Below are 18,405 nucleotides of genomic sequence, written 5' to 3' on the forward strand. Positions count from 1 at the left end.
TCGTAAGCGCCCTAGTTCAACCCGAAACTGGTTAACTTCCAACCTACAAGATCCAAATAAATAAGGTTGACAACATCAGTCAACATTATTTTCAATATAGTTATCACACGTATTATAATTAACGTTTCTCTCCCTATTATACTCTGACAAATCATTGTTAACACACTAGCACTGTGGATATTGTATTTGTCCGACAGCCCTTAAAGGCATCGTTCCTGGTCTATGCGCATGCGCGGTGACATGTAAACACGGCTGCTGCGGTTGGTTGTATCTCGGGCGAACATCGAGCTGAAAGAGCCGCAGTTTAACTCGGGTGGAGCTACAGAGACTTTTGGCCTGACGCGAGATAAACTAAGCCAATTCCACAGTATCTGCTTTAGTGGGAAAACTAATCAAGAATATACAGCAGCTAAGAAGGCTAGCGAGCTGTGACGTTAGCATTAGCTTGTAGGCAGTGGTGAAGCGCCAGGGGTTAGGGTTAGTAAACTAGCTAGCCCGTTAACGCGCGTTGTGGGTAATTAGTGTCTGTGGTTATTTGCTTTACTCGATCGTTTTGTTAGTGAGGACACAATGACTGTATTGCTCGACGTTAGTAGCTAAACCAGGCACGTTTAGTGGAGCTAACTCGGGTCGTAGGCCGTCGACTGACGGCACACAAGCTACGTTACCAAGTCGATAACATCACCCAGCCGCCTCCCCCGGTCCGATCAGCACAAACACAAAGAAGAAACCGATTAATCGTCGTCATATGTTGACTGAAAACAGGTGAGCGAAGCCCTCGCGCTGCGAATCGATCACTTACTGATCGATCAACTGGTTTTATATAACAGTGACTGTGGCCTTTATTCGTCTCTCCCAGCAGCCATTACAAAGACAGAGCATTATGCTAGCAGGTGATAAGGATGCATACGTGCTAGCAGCAGCCGGTCGTGCATTTATTACCAACGACAGAAATGTATGACAATTGTACATGTTACTTTACTTGATCTCGCATATTGGTAACAGAACGTTTGTTTTGGCTACAACAGAATGATTTATATGGTGTCAGCAATGTTTAGTAAACACTGACCGAACCAGAAAAATATGATTGATGATTTTATTGTTTGCTTACAAGTATACCTTCCTTAGATTTACCCTGGTGTCAGATGCTATTTGCTCTTTTCTCTGAAAGAATGGCGAGACCGATCATCCATGATGGCAGATGCTGTACATATGTTTGTGAGTTGAATGTCTGTGTGCTTGCTGCGTTGCAGGAAACGACAGCGCAGTGCTGGTGATGAGGAGGGTGGCCACCTGGTGCCCCAAGCCAAGAGGCAAAGCAGAGCTCAGCCTCTCTCTCCGGAGCCCGGCCGGGATGCCTGGGACTCCGAGGTACAGATAAGTGTCAGTGGGGGGGGGGAATGTTAATACTGAAGAAAAATAAGCAAAACAAACACATTTCCAGGAGCAGCAGTTTTTTGTTTTTTTAGTGGGGACCTGGGTTACTTTTATTGGTTCACTGGGTGTGAGACAAAAATGACAAAAACATTGGTGCCTTTTTATTTGCAGTGACCAATTCAAGTACAAACAAGCAGAACCTGAACTTATATTCACAGACGGGTACAATGTATTGGGCAGTTTGGACAACAATAGCTGCACAGATCTAGTGCCTCGTGTTGGCCAATGTGGCTTTAACACCACAAACAAACCACAGTAGAGTTTGCTTTAAAGTGGACAAATGTCATGTCAACACAGGAGGTGCTACAGTTGTCTTGATCTTCTGTGACTGAATCCATATTTCTACTTCAATCAGTCCAGCTTTCTACATAGTCAACATATTGGTTTGCATGTTAGTTGTGCAGATTGCATATTTATTATATTTTTCCACTCACGGTCTATATTCCTAGTGAACTCCAGTAACTCTGTCAGAGCAAAACCTTGTGGACCTTCATTCATCACTGTGCATGAACACAGAACTAGCCTTGGATGCAGAGAGATTCATATCTGTCTTGTCTTAAACAATGGACAAGGTTTGCAAGGACGCTGCTAATGTTGACATCTGTCTTTCAGTCATCCAACAGTGAGAGCAGTAACGGCAGTCCAGAACATGCAGCCGGGAGCTGCAGCAGTCGGTGTGCTGTGGGCCCCTGCAGTGCCCTCAGCTCTGGTGACTCCTCAGAACTGGCCGGCCCAACAGACCTGTTGTCCTACCTGCATATCAACCGCCTCCTGAGGGAGGCGCACTTCCAGAGCCTAGAGAGCCGTGTCCATCTCAGAGACACGTGAGGACTTTATGTCGATCTGTCAGCGGCCGGAGGGCCAAGGCCCTGAAGCATTTTTGGAGCACCACATGCTCAATCACTTCACTCGGCTCTTCCCCACCCATCTCCGGTTACAGTGAAATCTCAGAGCTCTACATATCTGTGGATGGAGACCAGCTCCTGGTCAGGTATCTGGACGGTGTTCATCATTCAAATAAGTCAAAGCGATAATCATTTTAGCAATAATAACTGTGTGATCCACTTAAAAATCGTCTTGTCATCTACTTGATTTCTGACCAGTTTGGTTTACATGCTGCTCGAAGAGCCTTTTTACTGACTGATTGATGACGATGATGAACCCCTGTGTTTTTGTCTTAAATGTTGTGTGAAAGTAGAGCTACTGGAGCTGCACAAATGGCACCAAACCCAATTCTTAGGCCTGTCAGTTTGACTTGTTTAGTCTCCCAGCAGGGTTTCTATATGCTGAATTTGAAGTCTGTGGAAGTTCATGGACCAGTCTCAGGGATGACTTGCACTTGTCTTGGACTGCTCATTGGTTCTCATATTCAGACAGGGACTCTGGGGTTGTAGAAGCCATGGGCGTTAACTTGGCTAAGGAAGTGCTTACCTGTCCTTATTTTGATAGTTAATAGAGTAATTTAAATCTTGTACGTAGATTTCAGTCAAATGTCATGGAGAGTTAGTCCATGAAATAAGTGAGTAGGATTTTTGCACAGATTACAAATTAAACTGATTCAATGACACTGCCAAACTGTTGTTTTTTTTAAATAATTTTGAAAGTAAAAGTTTCTCGCACATTTATCCCATATTCAACTATTAGCACAGCTGTTTATTGAGATACCAATCTGGTTTCAAATTCCAATTTCAATCTTGATTTTAAAACAGTGCAGAGCCTTGGAGGTAGTGTAGCCATATGTTGGTTCCAAGCTATCATTTTTCTGTTTTATTTTCTTCACATCACGTATAAAAAAAATACATATATATCTTGTCGGCTCTAGATTTAAACATCTGGCCTTCTGATGATCATTAGACAAGACGAGGTCCAAACCTAGTCCAGTATGTGGCTGGATGAATAGTCAATGTGCAAATTGAGGTCGTAAACTATTGTGGAACCACTTGTTAACAACTAAAGGAGAGGAGCCAAAGCCTGCCTGAAAATGTGCACGATGACATAATGTGCTTATCTATATATTTATGACTTGATTGCATCGTATTTGCATTCTGCCTGTTGTCAGAAGGTTTTAGCCCTTTATCTGTTTGCTTTTCTCTAAATCTCTGACCTCGCATACATTGAATGAAGTAGTGACTTAGAAAAGGCCCATTAAGACTAAATCCCCAAACTCATTTGATTCTAGAAAAGTCTTAAAAGTAAGTAAATACAGCTAGAACGATGCTTAGTTGGCCACAATGCCTGTAGAAGGCCCCCTAACGATGTCATTAAAAATTATATTCAAAGTGCATTGGCTAATCGGGGAAACTCCTGCAGTCGCTCGGCCAACCAATGGCGTAATTTCAACTTCAACACTCATTCCATAACATTTCAGTTTTTATAGGACTTGCCCCGCTGGTGCTGGTGAGTAATAAGTCTATGGATTGTGACAAGGGAGTAATCCTTTTATAATCGGCAGCTTTGCCAAATGTTGCTCGGGTTTGATATCGGAGATGAACACTGCTGCTATTATAAACTGATGCAACTGCAAACCAAAGGAGGTAACGTCACTGTGTCTCCTCACAGGGGAGTGATGTTGTTCTTGTGCCGGTCAGCAATTAGTTAACAAGTTGAGCGTGGACACGAACCAATATCCACCAGCAGGTTTACATTATGTTTGTGGAGATTTCTGAGAGAATAGTGATAGTTCTAACTTTTGTTATCTAGTGGCCACAAAGTTCAAAACGACCACAGTCAGACCGATGAACTCAATAACCTTTTAGACTCACTCAAATGTTTTTTCCCCCCCTTTACGATGATGCGTTTGAGCTTGTAGGGAAATACAGTTGTGTCAATCCTGAGGCGGTTACAGTACAGCCTTTAGAAACAAGAAAGACATTGCCCTGGCTTTGTTTGCAATATCACTGAAGCCACAAAAATGCTGTTATTATTGCAGATGAGCCTTTCTGCCTGTGCACTAGCATTCCATGGTCGCGGTGTTAATGTCCGTGTGCACTGAACATCCAGGTACGAGCACTGACCGCGACGCTGTGCGGACCTCCTCCTGTCGGGTGTCGTTCCCGAAGCTTTTATCACGGGAGTTAGCTCAGCTGTTTATTTTTTGTTTAAATTTTCTGTTCTTTTTGGCTGGCGTGTCAGAAATGGATATTTGTAAATGTAGCTTAATGTTTTTTATTTTTTTTCAATGAAATATTTTTTGTATCTGGTAAATGTACATGACATTAACTTGCCATTAATTATATTTTTTCTTGTAAAATTCCCTTCGTTTAAAAAATAAAAATAAATGTTTTGAACAAAGGCATTTTCTTACTCTTTCATATGCATGATATACATAACTTACAGAAGCGTAAAGTGTCAGGGTAACACGTGGAATTTCTTTAAATTTAAATCTCAAATATGTGGATGCTTGGTTCGTCTGGCGGTATTCATACCGTGTTTCTCTGAGGAAATACCTGTCAGCTTTGCATGCCATACAATACGTGCATGCAGGAATCCCCACCGCCTCCTCTTCTTCCTCCAAATGGCCGGTAATGAATGACTCCCCATGCATTGAGAGCATCATTAATGAGATATGACCTGTGTCTAAGGGAGGAGCAGGGAAAGGTTTCTTTAATTAGCTCACTACATGTCCTTGTCTTGTCACAGACGCGGTAACAGATTACATGCATTAATGCACAGCACGTAACCACGGTTACCTCGCTGGCCACTGTGGGTCCTCATTACTCGCCTTCTTTGATACCCTCGCTCCACCTCAACCAGGTTGGAGGTGACAAACGAGCCAATGATAATCCAGGATTAACCATCTTTCTGGGTCTTTCCTCAGGTGGAGCCCTTCTCGTTATCTTGAAAGACGGCTTCCAAATACACAGTGCAGCGACATGGAGGCATAATTAGTGAACACTAAGTAAACCAATCTAAGCATCATCATGAGGTATTTGTCTTTTTTAAACAGGCTTTTGTATCTGGATGAAAACATCACATCTGGTAAGTGTAATTAAGGAGCTGAGAATTCAATTAGCAGCCGTTTACCGTTGATCATCCACATTTCTGTTTTTAGAACATACTTAAGAAATAATTTGCCCTAAAAAGCGAATACACGGACACGTCTGTGGTTTTCAGTTTTTCAACCTCTTCATAATGTTCTAGTTACGAGTACTCACTAATAGAAATGTGTGTTTACAACAAGGCAGTTCTAGAAGAGAATATATTAAATAACTTGTACAGACACGAGTTTAAATGTGGGGCTTCAAAGCGTTGAATTATTCTGTTTAACCAGGGCCTGGATGATTTTCATCAACTTTTTATTTAATCCTTTGATCTCAAGGCAATGATAATTAATAACTAGGGTTATTGAGGCACAAGTCTATTCATGTGATGGGCACACGGCAACAGCAGATGTTATTTTGTGCCACTGTTTAAAAATATGAAAGGTTTTCAAACAAATGTCATTGTTAGATTTTGGACACAAAGGGTTCTTACAGTCAGAATAATCCATATATTATCCCCCTTTTTTTAAATCTGAAAACATGCTCATGTGGTCTGCAGGCCCTAAATAGCCGAAACAAGATTCTGTTATTTTCAAGGAATTAAGTTGGTAAAGTCTAACAACACAGTAGGTGTTCGTAAATGCATTGTCATGGATTTATGATCAGCTTGAATTGGTCAGTCGTTTTTCAATGGGGAACACAAAATGAATCAACATGAAACGAACGCGACAGAAGAGTTAAAACACTTTTTTTGGACGTAAAATGTATTTACACCCTTTGAAACCGTTATCGTTGGTCATTAAAACGTGTTCCTGTTTGTGAAAAGAACAGTAGAGGGCAGCACTCTCTCAGTGTTCCCTGACACTAAATGCACTCCTCTTAGTCTGAATCAGATAAATATTGGGGAATTCTTCAACAGGATCAAAATGTGTGTGATTCGTGGAAGATATTTATCCTTAATCTCTTTTCCCTCACACAAACACACACTCACACACACATGCAGACACACAGACATGCATACCCTCATTGTCCTTTCCATGCAGCACGCAGATTTGAAGGTGGGCGGTGATGAATGGCTCATATCAGTTGAGTGGAGAGGCAGGAGAGAGTTAAATGAACTGTCCTTGTTCTGGGGTCTATGTATGCGCATACATTGTTATATTTTTACTGTGGCCAGCGGAAAAAAATCTGGGCTAGTGTATGGTTCCTTTTCTTTGTGTCCTCTCTGCTGAGATTCTCATCTGTCTTCAAAGGCAAAGTAAGCACAGAGAACATCAGCTCCTCACAACAACACAACAAACCACCGACAAGCTCACAAACTCCCGCGTGTCTTGTAGTTATCATTTCACCTTCAGTTTTTCGAAAATCTCCATGAATAATCTCACAGCCAAGAGGAAGATTGGGGAAACAAAAAGGAAACCGGTCACGGCACAGTCCTTCATGTGACAGGCTTTTGAACATTCCAAAGTGATAATAATAATTTCATTGGGTAAAGAAGAGTTGAAGCTGATCTGGTCACCCTGGCTTCCCTTTGCCAGACTTTGGCTGAGTTGTGTTTGGGCAGCTGTTGCCTGGCATGGGATGGTGATTTGGTTGGCATCGACGTCGCTGTTTTCCCTCAACAGCCAACACAAACATCTGCTTTGCCTCCCCCATCAACCATTCCACCTGATATCAAACAACAAAGCTCGCCTGCTCTGCTGCCCCCGTGGCCATCGGTAGAATTAATGACCTGCCGAGCACATTAGCGGTGCCCTACTGCCCCGGCCTGGCTGGAGCGGGGAATAGGGAAGGCTTGTGGCAGGCGAACAAGGAGAGGGTAGGGTTGGTGGGTCGGGATGATGAAGTGCTTCACAGGTCAGGAATTAAGATGGATTGATATTCAGGTGATATTGCCCTAAGTAGGCAAGCTACATTTTATTCCGCACGCCTTCCTCGTTATCTTTACAACTGTGTTGACAGACTAAACTGGATTACAGCTAGATTTCTTCTTTTTTGCTTTGTGTCTTGACAGCCCACCACCTGTCAGAGGAAGCCAGGGGATTCATTTCGCGGAGAGTAGGTTGTTAAAATACAAAATGCCTGGCTATTAAGGCAAGGCACTCAGACAGGAACGAATTGCTCTTGAGTAAAAACACAAATTTAGGAGGATCCTTTTCCTCATCCTCTCTGGGCTGGCCCACGCGGCTCCTGTTAGCGCTCACTCTTCCCCCCAAGTGTTGCTGTCAGGCTGTTGAGAGGAGGACTGGGTTATCTCACTGACTGTAGCCTAAACACGCTGCCCTGATGCAGCTGAGAAACAATCGTCATTTCCCTAAGCAGAGGAAAGCAAACAGAGTTCAGCCGCTCTCTATAGAGCGGCGTGCAGTTTCAGTGCTCCGAGCGTACCGAGCAGAAAAGCAAGATAACCGACAGGCTCGGCCTGCTTGGGTCACTGTCTCCAGTTCCACTTTATGGCCCCGCTATTCAATTTCACACAATGTGCTCCAGAGACAATGTACAGTAGACTGTTTTCATTGCACAGCGAAGTTACAGTCAAGGCCGCGATCAATCATAATAAATGTTCACCCCACAAGACAGAAAGAAAGGCTGTGAGCAGTTTCTTGTCCCACACACAGACCACAACCATTCCTCCTTTTATGGCTGCTCAAGAGAATATTCCCACACCCTGTCTTTGCATTTGTAAAACGTGATGTTTACGTGCTTCAGTTTTCGCCCTGTTCAGCTGTCGACACTCTCAGGCTTTCAATCCGGAGACTGCCGGGGAGTAATAGTTTAGAGAGAGTCGTGCTAAGTGGGACTGGTTGGCCGGGCACTCAGCGCAGCACCGTGTAGCGCTGTTTTCTAAATGGCCCCTATTAAGTGAATGGGAATCGGCTGCAGCTGGGCTTGTGTTGTGTGCTCCGAGAGGACAGCCGCATGGCTCCCACTGCCTGGTGTTGTCTCTACATGGCTGACCTGCCGCACTGGCATGTTTCATCACTGCAGGACCGATATGGCGCCGCTCACAGCCACCAAGGTGCAATTTGTTGCATTTGGACTATAACTGTCAGGAAGAGATATACTCGCACTTAAGTAGCTGCCCATAATCTGCCCATCTCCTTGTATTATCCTAATTGAACCCATGGGCGGCCAACGCCATCAATAGCTGAGCTCATCTGAAAATTAATAAAACATGGGCCCTTACCAAATCTCTGCTTGTGATGGAGCTTGAAGCTACTTAGACACACTGAAGAAGAGTGTTTGTGATTGTTATTTGCTGAAATTGTTATCTTTCAGCAGCGATGAGCATGAGTTCTTATGGGTCCCACGGTCCTACATGTACTGGCAATGATCACCTTTTACTCCTACCTCCTTTCTTTTCATAATAGAAATGCTTAATAAAGCCATTATCATCATAACCATTTACCCTAAACGTGCCTTTCCAATCTCCGCTGTTATGTGGGGATGTTAGATCGGTGTCCAAGGGGCTTGGCAGTGCAGAATTCAGTTGGTTCAACAGGTGATCACAACGCGGGGGGATTTGTTTTCTCCTAAACCGCTGACTATTTGTGAAGCCGCGTATTCCTGGGTCGGGATTGAGACATGCTGGCACCACCAACAAGTGCCACATCAGCACAAGTCCAAGGGTGGGTAAGGAGGGGGCGCCTTTTGCCTTTGTGTTTATTTTGACTGCCTGGACTGACGCCCAGCGTGATGTGGGAGACGGTGAAAGAGGTGGTCATCATAATAAGACCTGGATCTTAATAACAACAAATCCTGGAGGACACTAAAAAAGCAGCCAGAGGTTATTAAAGACATCTATCATGTCTGCTGGGCTAGCAGTCACTCAGTCACCACCACTCCCGCCCCTCCCCTTCCTCCTCGGGATGATCACTCCTCTGTTGAACATGAAACCAAGGCCATGGCGACCAAACTTGCCTTCTCCTTCTCTTTCCCTCTCCCACACTCCCAATCTCTCATGTTGCACAAAACCCTTTTGTTTTTTACACACATAAAAAACACTAAGGCGGACTTTCAAAGACTGCGACCTCCCGCCGCCCCCAAAAAAGGAAGGCCAGGCCCAAAGTGGCATCACACTCCGAGGGAAGGCATGACTCCTCCGATATCAACACAACGTACCTGGCCTTGAGTGCACCTCGAACCTTTTGGTCTATTCACGGATTCATTTTACGGCTCAGTCGAAAAAAGAGAAAGGAAAACCCTCTCAGGACATAAAGAAAGGAATGCAGTAAAAAAGCTGCAAGGCCGTGACAACTTGATGAGCCATCAAGACTGTCTGCGAACAACCCGAAACATTCAGGGGGGGTGGGGCCTGACATCACAGCATCACAGCGCTTGGGTGTATGGAGTCATGGATATATGGACAAAATAGAAAAAACAAACTTGACTCTCCAAAGAAAACAGTGAGTAATCCTTGGACTGAGTATTGTTTGGGCATGCACACGATTGCCGAAACACCCCCGATGCCACAGTGAATGAAGGAGCACGCTTGTCTATGCTGGGCCAGTTACAAAGTCTGGTTATGTGTGTGGGAGGGGGGGGGGGGGGGTGTAAAAACACGAGAAATCACCAAACCAGAAAAGAAACGCATTCCCATGAACGATAAATACACAAAGACGAGCCTTTTCGTCCAACACGCCTTGATGGGGTGTGCTTCAATAATGCAAACAAGAAAAGGGAAAATGTTTATTCTTGTGTTAGACATTCTTAGCAAAACAACGATATTTTGATAGATTTCTACGGGCTAGGTGGGTGTTGAACTTTTTATTTCATCTTTTTGTTTTTTTCCTGAATATTTCCACCTTGTGAGACTTTATTCCTCCAGATTTCGAGGGGGAAATCTTTGCAGGGACGCTCGCATGTGGTTTAGCCGTCATGAGGAGCACTACTTAATAATGCTGACTCAGTGTCACACTGTCTCTAGGAATTAAGAGGCAGGAGGGGGTCAGATAATATACTGCTGAGTCGCATTGTGGGCATTGTAGTTGTTGAAGCTTGTCAGGATATGTTGGCATGTGCTGCTTCGATCTTGACCACTCCTTTTTCAAATCTTTCTCCTCTGAGGCCCCGAAGCTTTATGAAAGTGCAATGCTCAATAGTGGCAATAACACTTTAAAGTAATGGTTTGACATTTTGGGAAATACACTTATTAGTGGAGCGATAGAAGAGAAGATGGAGATCGCTCTCATGACGGTCTAAAGAATAAAAGACCACAGCTTCCAGGTGGTTCTAGCGTCGCTTGGCACCAGGACTGGAAATAGGGAAACAGTGACAAAACCCACAACCAGGTGTAGAAGTCACCCTTTGCCATTTGTGCCGACTACAACCAAAACTGTGTCCTTCCACTCCTTCATTCGTTAATAACACTCCTTTAATAATAAGAAGTAAACCAGCGATGCAAACTCTATCTAAATCGTCGTCATCTTTTCTATCCATGACACGTGGAGCACTGCATTGTGGGATCAGTTACAGAGAGGGGTGTGCGTGCTGTGGGCATCACGTACTTCTTCTTTGTGTGTGTGTTTTTTTTTTTAAGGGCACTATATAGAGGATGCACTCAGAAATACAGGATTCTCCACTGGTTGCCTGGCAACTGCTCGGAGCCAAAAAATCATAAACGGTCAATTTGACAGTTCGTAAGACTGATGGGGCTCAAATGACAAATTGTTGTAACATTTAGATTTTTGTACAGAAACAATGTAAGGTATTATGTAGTGAGCCTCGGGGATGCTGATTGGTTGATATTGTCACTGCGTCCCACCAGGGCTGCACCACACCTGTCGTGTGCGGATGCTAAGCTAACGGCTGCTGTTGCAATTTTTTAAATAAGCATATTTCCCTAAGTGTGAAACCTAAGCTTTCACTGAACCACTTTTAACAAAACATCCATGTATACTATTTGCATGAAAAGACATTATAGCAATGACATGTTAATCAGATACATGGTTGGAGTTGAGATGTCGTAGTTTGACCAGCGACATTAAAATAGTCTCCTCAGCTTTCTGCATTAATAATTTACCATTCTGAAAGGAGCCATTCTTCACAACGGGGGCTGTAACATTCGATCCCTGGGCGGCGTATTTCACTTCTTATCCTTAAGGAGCATGTTGCTTCCGAGCCTGTCACAATAAATGTTCTTTTTTAGGACAAAATCTGGAATCAATGCCAAGACACGAAACCCGAGACAAACTGTTTCATGGAGCGTGGACCTTCTCAACACTCAAGTATCATGTATTGGACCTGTCTGCGTTCTATTTAAGGATTTACTCCTTCCATACTTCGGTGGAAACACAATATTTCACAACCCTTAGAACGTCTTGTGTAGTGCAACAGAGCGTTATGTCAACTTGCATTACTGGAATGGGAGTTTTAGAAAGAGCAAACCTTGGAGTTTGTCCAGGCAGCCTTGTTGAAATTTGTTACGTTGATTAACATTTTTTTTAAAAGAAGTCACTCACTGTCATTGTCACTACCCATAAAAAGTGGAGCCCAAAGGACATTAAGTGGAGGATTTATGGCCGCCATATATTTGAGTGGAGGGCTGCTAAACCTTATGAAGTCTCTCTTGGCGCTGGAAGGTTTTGCTTTCTCCGTCTCGCTCTGTTGGTTTTTTTCCCTGTTGCTTCGGAGTGCCTACAATTTCCCTCTCTTTATTTTCATTGGCATTTAAAGAGCACGGCGCCCTGTTGAATGTAGCCGTTCGACGCGCACTTAGCCACACACACATACATTAGGGGACGCACACCTGCACACACACACACACACACACACAAAGAAAGAAGCCGTGAACATGCAGTGAGTAGACCCTGACTCTGTTGTTCAATGTCACAGGACGATGGAACCCAGCAAGTTTCAGACGTACACCAGGTCTGAAAGCATTTCTCCCCTTCTATGCCCCTCATTGTTGATGGGGGGTATTAATTGATTGGCTTGGTTTCTATTCCCTTTTGTGAAGTGGCTTTAGTCTGGGCTTTATGAAGGTTGCTGAAATCTATTCAGACCATTCTCCTTGCCTGGTGGAGCAGGGCACAGCAGTGGAGCGACCGCTTTGTTGGTGGAAATCGCCCTTGCACATTTTTAATCTGCCATCTCCCGGGGTCTCATAACACTCGTATGTCTCATTAGGTTTTATTGTCGAGGATCACACAAGAAATGATTTCCCACTTTTTTTATTCCTTTTAATCTCTTGGCTTTTTAGCCTTCATCATATTTTCTTTTTACTTCTTGGTTATTTTCAGCCAAATGAATGGACACATAATCCTTAAGAAGACTCAAAGATGATATATATATATGTGCGCTAATATAGAAATGTACATTGTCAATGTTCTTGATTCACCTTGTAATGAATGCTGTCTGTGTGGATGTACTGATGAATAGACGCAGTCATCAGGATGTAATCGACCACACACAAGATGAAAGTGTTATTCTGCAGCAACTTTTTATGATCTGCTTTTCAATGCAGAAATGTGAAGGTATACAGCATTTCAACTTTCAGCTGTATTTTCCAACCAACTTGTAACTTGAGGGTGACAGTGAGAAATCAGAGAGTTGATTGTGAGACTTAAATCTTAAAGAACAGCGATTATTGTTATTCAGTTTGACTCATGGGAGCTGCAGCTCTATGTCCCTCCCTTTAAATCCACACGCACACTTCAGCGTGCACACGCGCTAACAGCTCTTGCAGATGGTGCCGCATCCACATCTGGCAACAGCTGGAGTCGTGAGCACATCTGTTCCGTCCTGGATGGAAACAGAGAAGGCTGCTGCTGCTGCTGCTGCTGCTTTTATACTGACCTTCTCTTACATATATTTTCACTTTTCAATCCACTTTAGTGCCACAGCAGCCAAAATCCAGCACCAGCAGGGTTCTCTTACGTTCCCCCCCGATTCAGACAGAATGGCCTATCATGCGCGCCCAAGGGGAACAAATGTCTGCTCAAATCACATCGTTTACACTCTTGTACACATCCTTTCCACCCCCCCCCCCCCCCCTCCTTCTTTGTGTTCTTTTCTTCCTGCGATTCCACTGACTTTCCGCGACTCCCTCCCTCTGTTGTTTTACTTCGTCTTTATTCTCTCCACTTTTCTGACCTGTCGCCTTTCCCTCCTTCTCGGGTCCACAGCAGCAAGTGAATTACCTTGAGCTGCTTTCCTCTGTGGATCATAGACGGCCAACATCAGCAGTTGCATGTGTGTGGGAGACACACGCCGAGTCCAAAAATCTCTATAGCTGTTAGAGATGTGGGATCATTTTGTCAACAGGTTTGATGATATTTCAGTGGTCCTCTATGTGATCTTATTATGGCCTCTGTAGGAGGTTAAGCGGTCTCAAAAGATGCAAAGAATTTGAATTTGACAAACTTTGATAGAATAAAAATGCAGTCCAAGACACATGGCCTGTCTCCTACTCGTTTAATTTCTCTCACCCATTCTTCTTTCTGCAGAAACATGAGACCTATTTCCTTCCTCCTCCATCACCTTCTGCTTCTCTACATCCTACTTTTTACTTGGCCCATTTTGCAATCAATCTGCTGTTCATCTTATCTAATGAGCTCATTAGGGTGTCATAAGCAATGGTGATTGATAATAATGGCTCAGAAATGTCCCATTGATTCACTTCTATATCAGGCCTGTAAAGTAAAGGCTCTCTACATTCAAATCATAGGAGGTCAAGTGAACCCTCTATTCTGTCTCCAAGTTCTTTGTTTTCAACACTATCAGCCCCCCCCACACACACACACACAAACACACACACCCGATCCACAATTCATGACGAGTGAAAACTGTTTTGCAGGTGACACATCTGCTCGGCCTTACACATCTGTACAGAGCTGCTTTATAAAAGTGATTTTATTTGACCTCAGCAGGCTAACAATTTACTTTATTTTACATGTTTACACGTGCCGGCGAAGGAAACCGAATGTTAACAGTGGACATCACATTTTTCCAGGCCAATCAAAACAAAGGAGACGTGTTACAGTTGGTCCGCTTTGCTGGAAGTCTTTAATTTTTACGGCTGGGCTTCTTAACAGCCGTGACTGATGGAGAAGTTTGGCTTAAAAGCTGTAACAGCTCCCGTTTGTTAATGCAGACAAGTTTGTGAGGCCACTCGCAATATGTCCGAGGATACACACACAGCCCTGCGTATGTCGCTTGTACGTTTGTGTCTGTGTGTATGAGAGAGGGACGGAAAAAGAATGGGGTGGGCTGCTAATGACAATTTGGGAGGGTGTGTGCGTGTGACAGATTTTGCACCCACGTTGTTATCGCTCAGTCAGCATGCAAGCTCAAATCACTTCAATAGTTTCACATCAACCAATTTAATGGCACAATCCCGGGCCAGTGAAGTTTTTATTCCAAATCCTGTCCATAATCTAATGGCCTTTGAAAGTCTGCCACTTCCCCCTGGCTGACAGGTTGTGCATTTGGATTTAATTGAATCCATTTACATCCTGTGCAAATGGAAAGCACATGGAGGCCGACCCACCTGGTTCTGATCAGCTACTGAGTTGGGAGAACCGCACTCCTCGGAGTCCGCCCGGTGCCAGCAGGGGCTACGCTACACAGCAGAGTGAGAAGAGAGGGAGGGAAGGAAGAGGAAACACGTTTCGATATTACTCTTGGCACTAATTTAAATCAGCCTGAGTTACCCCCCTCACTTCTCGGTGTATTCCCTGTCTGGCAGACTGTAGTCTTTTACAGTTGTGTGACATTTAACCACAAGGGGGAGTCCAGGAATATCAACTGTGTGTATCATTGTGTCTGCTGTGTGGAGCTGAGGCAGAGAAGAGATTAACAGAGGTTTAATATTTAATTTTGTCAATAAGATGCAGCCTGACACATTTAATTTAAATTTTATTCAGTTCAATTCAATTCAATTGACCAAGGAGTTTAAGTTTTCACCCCTGTCCATTTCTTTATTTGTTTGTTTGTTGTTGTTTTCTTTTTGGTAAATCTACCTTAAGGAATTCCACGAAACTTATTGGATGGATGGAACATGGGTCAGGGAAGAACCCATTATATTTAGGGATCTATTTACATTTTTTTTCACTTTCTTTAACATTGTGAGGTAGCGTTTTTATATATTAACAGCTTTCCCAGGGAATAATTCATGGTTCCTGATGAAAACAAAATCAGACATTAAGAGGACTGATTTCTATAAGGCTGGGAACTTGGGTGTAGCTTGATTTAATGATTAAAACCTCACAATGAGCCGACACTATAGACAAGATCTTTTGCATAAAGAATGCAATAGGTAGTAATAGGTAAAAAAAAGACTGAACACGGTGAAAGAAATATATTTTTTATTTATCGCTCTCAAAAAGTATTGCTGTTTATGTTTTTATATGGAGACGTGTTCGACCCAGATGTCCACTGTCGACACAGGAGGTCCCAAAATAATTTATAATTATAATTATAAACCACAACTGACAAATTTAGATTTTAATTTAGTTTGTGTGGATTAAACCAATAAGACATCAAGTGTTTACTTTAGAGGTGCTGGGTTTTCTTACATTTGGACAGAGCCAGACGAACAGTTTCTTGTCATTTCCAGTCTTTGTGGTGAGCTATAAGAGAGATATCAAGTCCTGGCAAGAAAATGTATGAGCACACGTCTACCTGTGCAGGTTTTTACATTAACCACAGTGTGTTGTCTTTGTGGTATAGTTGCAGTGTCATGAGTTCCGGAAGGTCGGTGTCCACATCACGAGGAAGCGTCCCTGCTGGTGGAAGGCTGTCTGGAATATGCATGAATATGCCACAGTCTCTGTGCGTGGCCTACATTCATGCGTGTCCACAAATGGATATTGTTAATGGGGGCAGTGGGTAACATCATGACCTTCATCAGGTGCCCGCTTGTGGTCCGTCCTAGCCCACCTCACACCACATCTGGTTTGACCATCTCCACCCCCGAACCCCTGCTAGCCAACCCCTGCCTGCACCTCATCAATCCTCCGTGTCTTCATTGCCACACTTCTGGCCATTGCCAAAGTAAAGCCGTGACACCAAGACGTGAGAATGATGAATGGACTCTTCCGGACAGCGATGGTTGAATAGACGCCCCACCCTCACTCATCTGTCTGATCCATTTTTCACTTTCTTTCCTCTGCCACAACTCCTCTGTGGTCCATCCTCCGTGACTCGGTAGGAGCCAAGCGATCGCACTCCAAAATATATCCACACAATGTCCGACCTCTTCCCTGTATTCACTCTTGTTGCGCTGGTTGCGAGCAACGCTGAGGAACTAAAGGAAAAATCCAAATTCATTTCATTTAGGAAAAATAACAGCGTTTCTTCCATCTGCGTCCGATTTTTTGACAAATCGAAACATTGCAGTTCTCTCTGTTTACACATTTCCATCTGGGACTAGTTTAGTCCTCACATCTAACCGCAAGAATTAGAGTAAACCTTGTGGCTTTTCTGTAACATCCATTGTCGAGTTGTTGTGTCTGCCTCCCCACAGCATGTCCATTCACTGCTGTACAATAATGTCCTTTAACTATTATATGAGCGGCTGCAGTTTTATTGGATGTTGATGTGAATAGAAGTCCCACTGTGTTCCACAAGAGACATTATCAGTCTCGATCCCCGTAACTATTGGCTTGTGCTCAGAGGCTTCTGTCCAACACTTATCTGTTGTCCCTGAATGCTGCAGAGGTTCTTGTAACGGCTCATGACTGCGATATTCATCTCAAACCTTGGTCAGACATGGTTATTACCATTATAAATTGTAGTAATTTTCTCCGTCATATGTCATATGATTTTAATGTTTGTGTCAGGGTGTGTGCTGAGGCTTCACGGGCATGTTTTCGAACAGAGCCAGCTCTTAAAATCCCTCCATAGTCATCGCATGCGTTTTGCCCTCGTGAACTCTAGCTTCCAATATCAGACCGAAGAAACGCTGCCTTGTTGCTTTGGTCCCTCGGGGGTAAAGTAGCACTGGTAGATATTTAATAGATTTAAGCCTCCTTTGTTTAGGGAACTGATCCCCCTCCTATTCTCGCTCTCTAACGCAGAGTATAGGGAACAAAAACGGACTGCGCTTCGACACAATATCATCATCGTCTATAAGTCTAATTTAAGACAAGAAAGAACCAGTTCTGCTCCCCTCAAAGTAGTGATGAATAAAACATTGACGTTTTCTCAAGATCATTTGTTTTCCAAGCCTGTTAGAAATAATTCTCCGTAGAGTTGCGCGGTTTGTGTGACATCAGTTATTTCAAATAGGACAAACTGTTCCTGTTAAACCTGTCGTTCACAGCGGGACAGATGTGAATATTCAATAAAGCTGCAGGTTCAACACCCCCCAAAGTTTTTTTTCTTTCCTAATGACAATTTAACAGACGTACAGAGACGTATCTCATGCCACGGTATTTCAGAGTGAATATGTTATGAAGTTCCCTTTCATATAATTTGATTAGTGGACCAGGATTCAGGCCCTTACTCATCTACTGTTATTTAGGAGAAAAACAATTAAGCTATACATGTTAGCTATCAAGGAGACAACGCACCCATGCACAGGCACACTAACAGATAACGCACACACACACACTCACCTAGGCACACACGCACGCACACACACACAAGTCTCATTTAATCCTTTATGATGTGCCTTGAATTTATAATGATTGTAATTAGGAAAGATGCAATAGGAGTCTACTCCGTGGCAATGCTGACACTCCAGGGTGCCCGGAGCCAATTAAAAAGATGTGCTGATCAAACAGCCTGCCCTCGCCGTGCACGTCTATCCCAGGGGCCTCGGCTGCTGCTGCAGAGGGACGGCCAAGCTCAGGGCCTCTCGCTCCCATCGAACAGGCTGCAGAGGAGCTGGCTGAGCTACCCCCGTCGCTCTCCACCCAGCGATCTGGTGCGAGACTCGGCTACTCCCATTAACTGCATGCTATATTGGGCAAGGGACGGCCGAGAATGCGAGAGGAAGAGGAGTCTCTCAGTTCACAATCAAACGTCTGTGAGAAAATGCCGC

At 43.8% G+C, this 18,405-nt stretch overlaps 1 protein-coding gene across 1 annotated transcript; it reads left to right on the top strand.

Annotated features, from left to right (window-relative positions):
• Positions 1-205: 205 nt before the first annotated feature.
• Positions 206-4,728, top strand: LOC128459308 (protein FAM104A). The gene is made up of 3 exons (XM_053444442.1): positions 206-765; positions 1,254-1,371; positions 2,050-4,728. The coding sequence occupies exons 1-3, from the start codon at positions 749-751 to the stop codon at positions 2,263-2,265; spliced, it is 351 nt and encodes a 116-aa protein (XP_053300417.1). The 5' UTR covers positions 206-748; the 3' UTR covers positions 2,266-4,728.
• The last annotated feature ends 13,677 nt before the right edge of the window (positions 4,729-18,405 follow it).

The sequence above is a fragment of the Pleuronectes platessa genome, chromosome 16 (genome assembly GCF_947347685.1).
Source record: "Pleuronectes platessa chromosome 16, fPlePla1.1, whole genome shotgun sequence".
Classification (NCBI taxonomy): Eukaryota; Metazoa; Chordata; class Actinopteri; order Pleuronectiformes; family Pleuronectidae; genus Pleuronectes; species Pleuronectes platessa.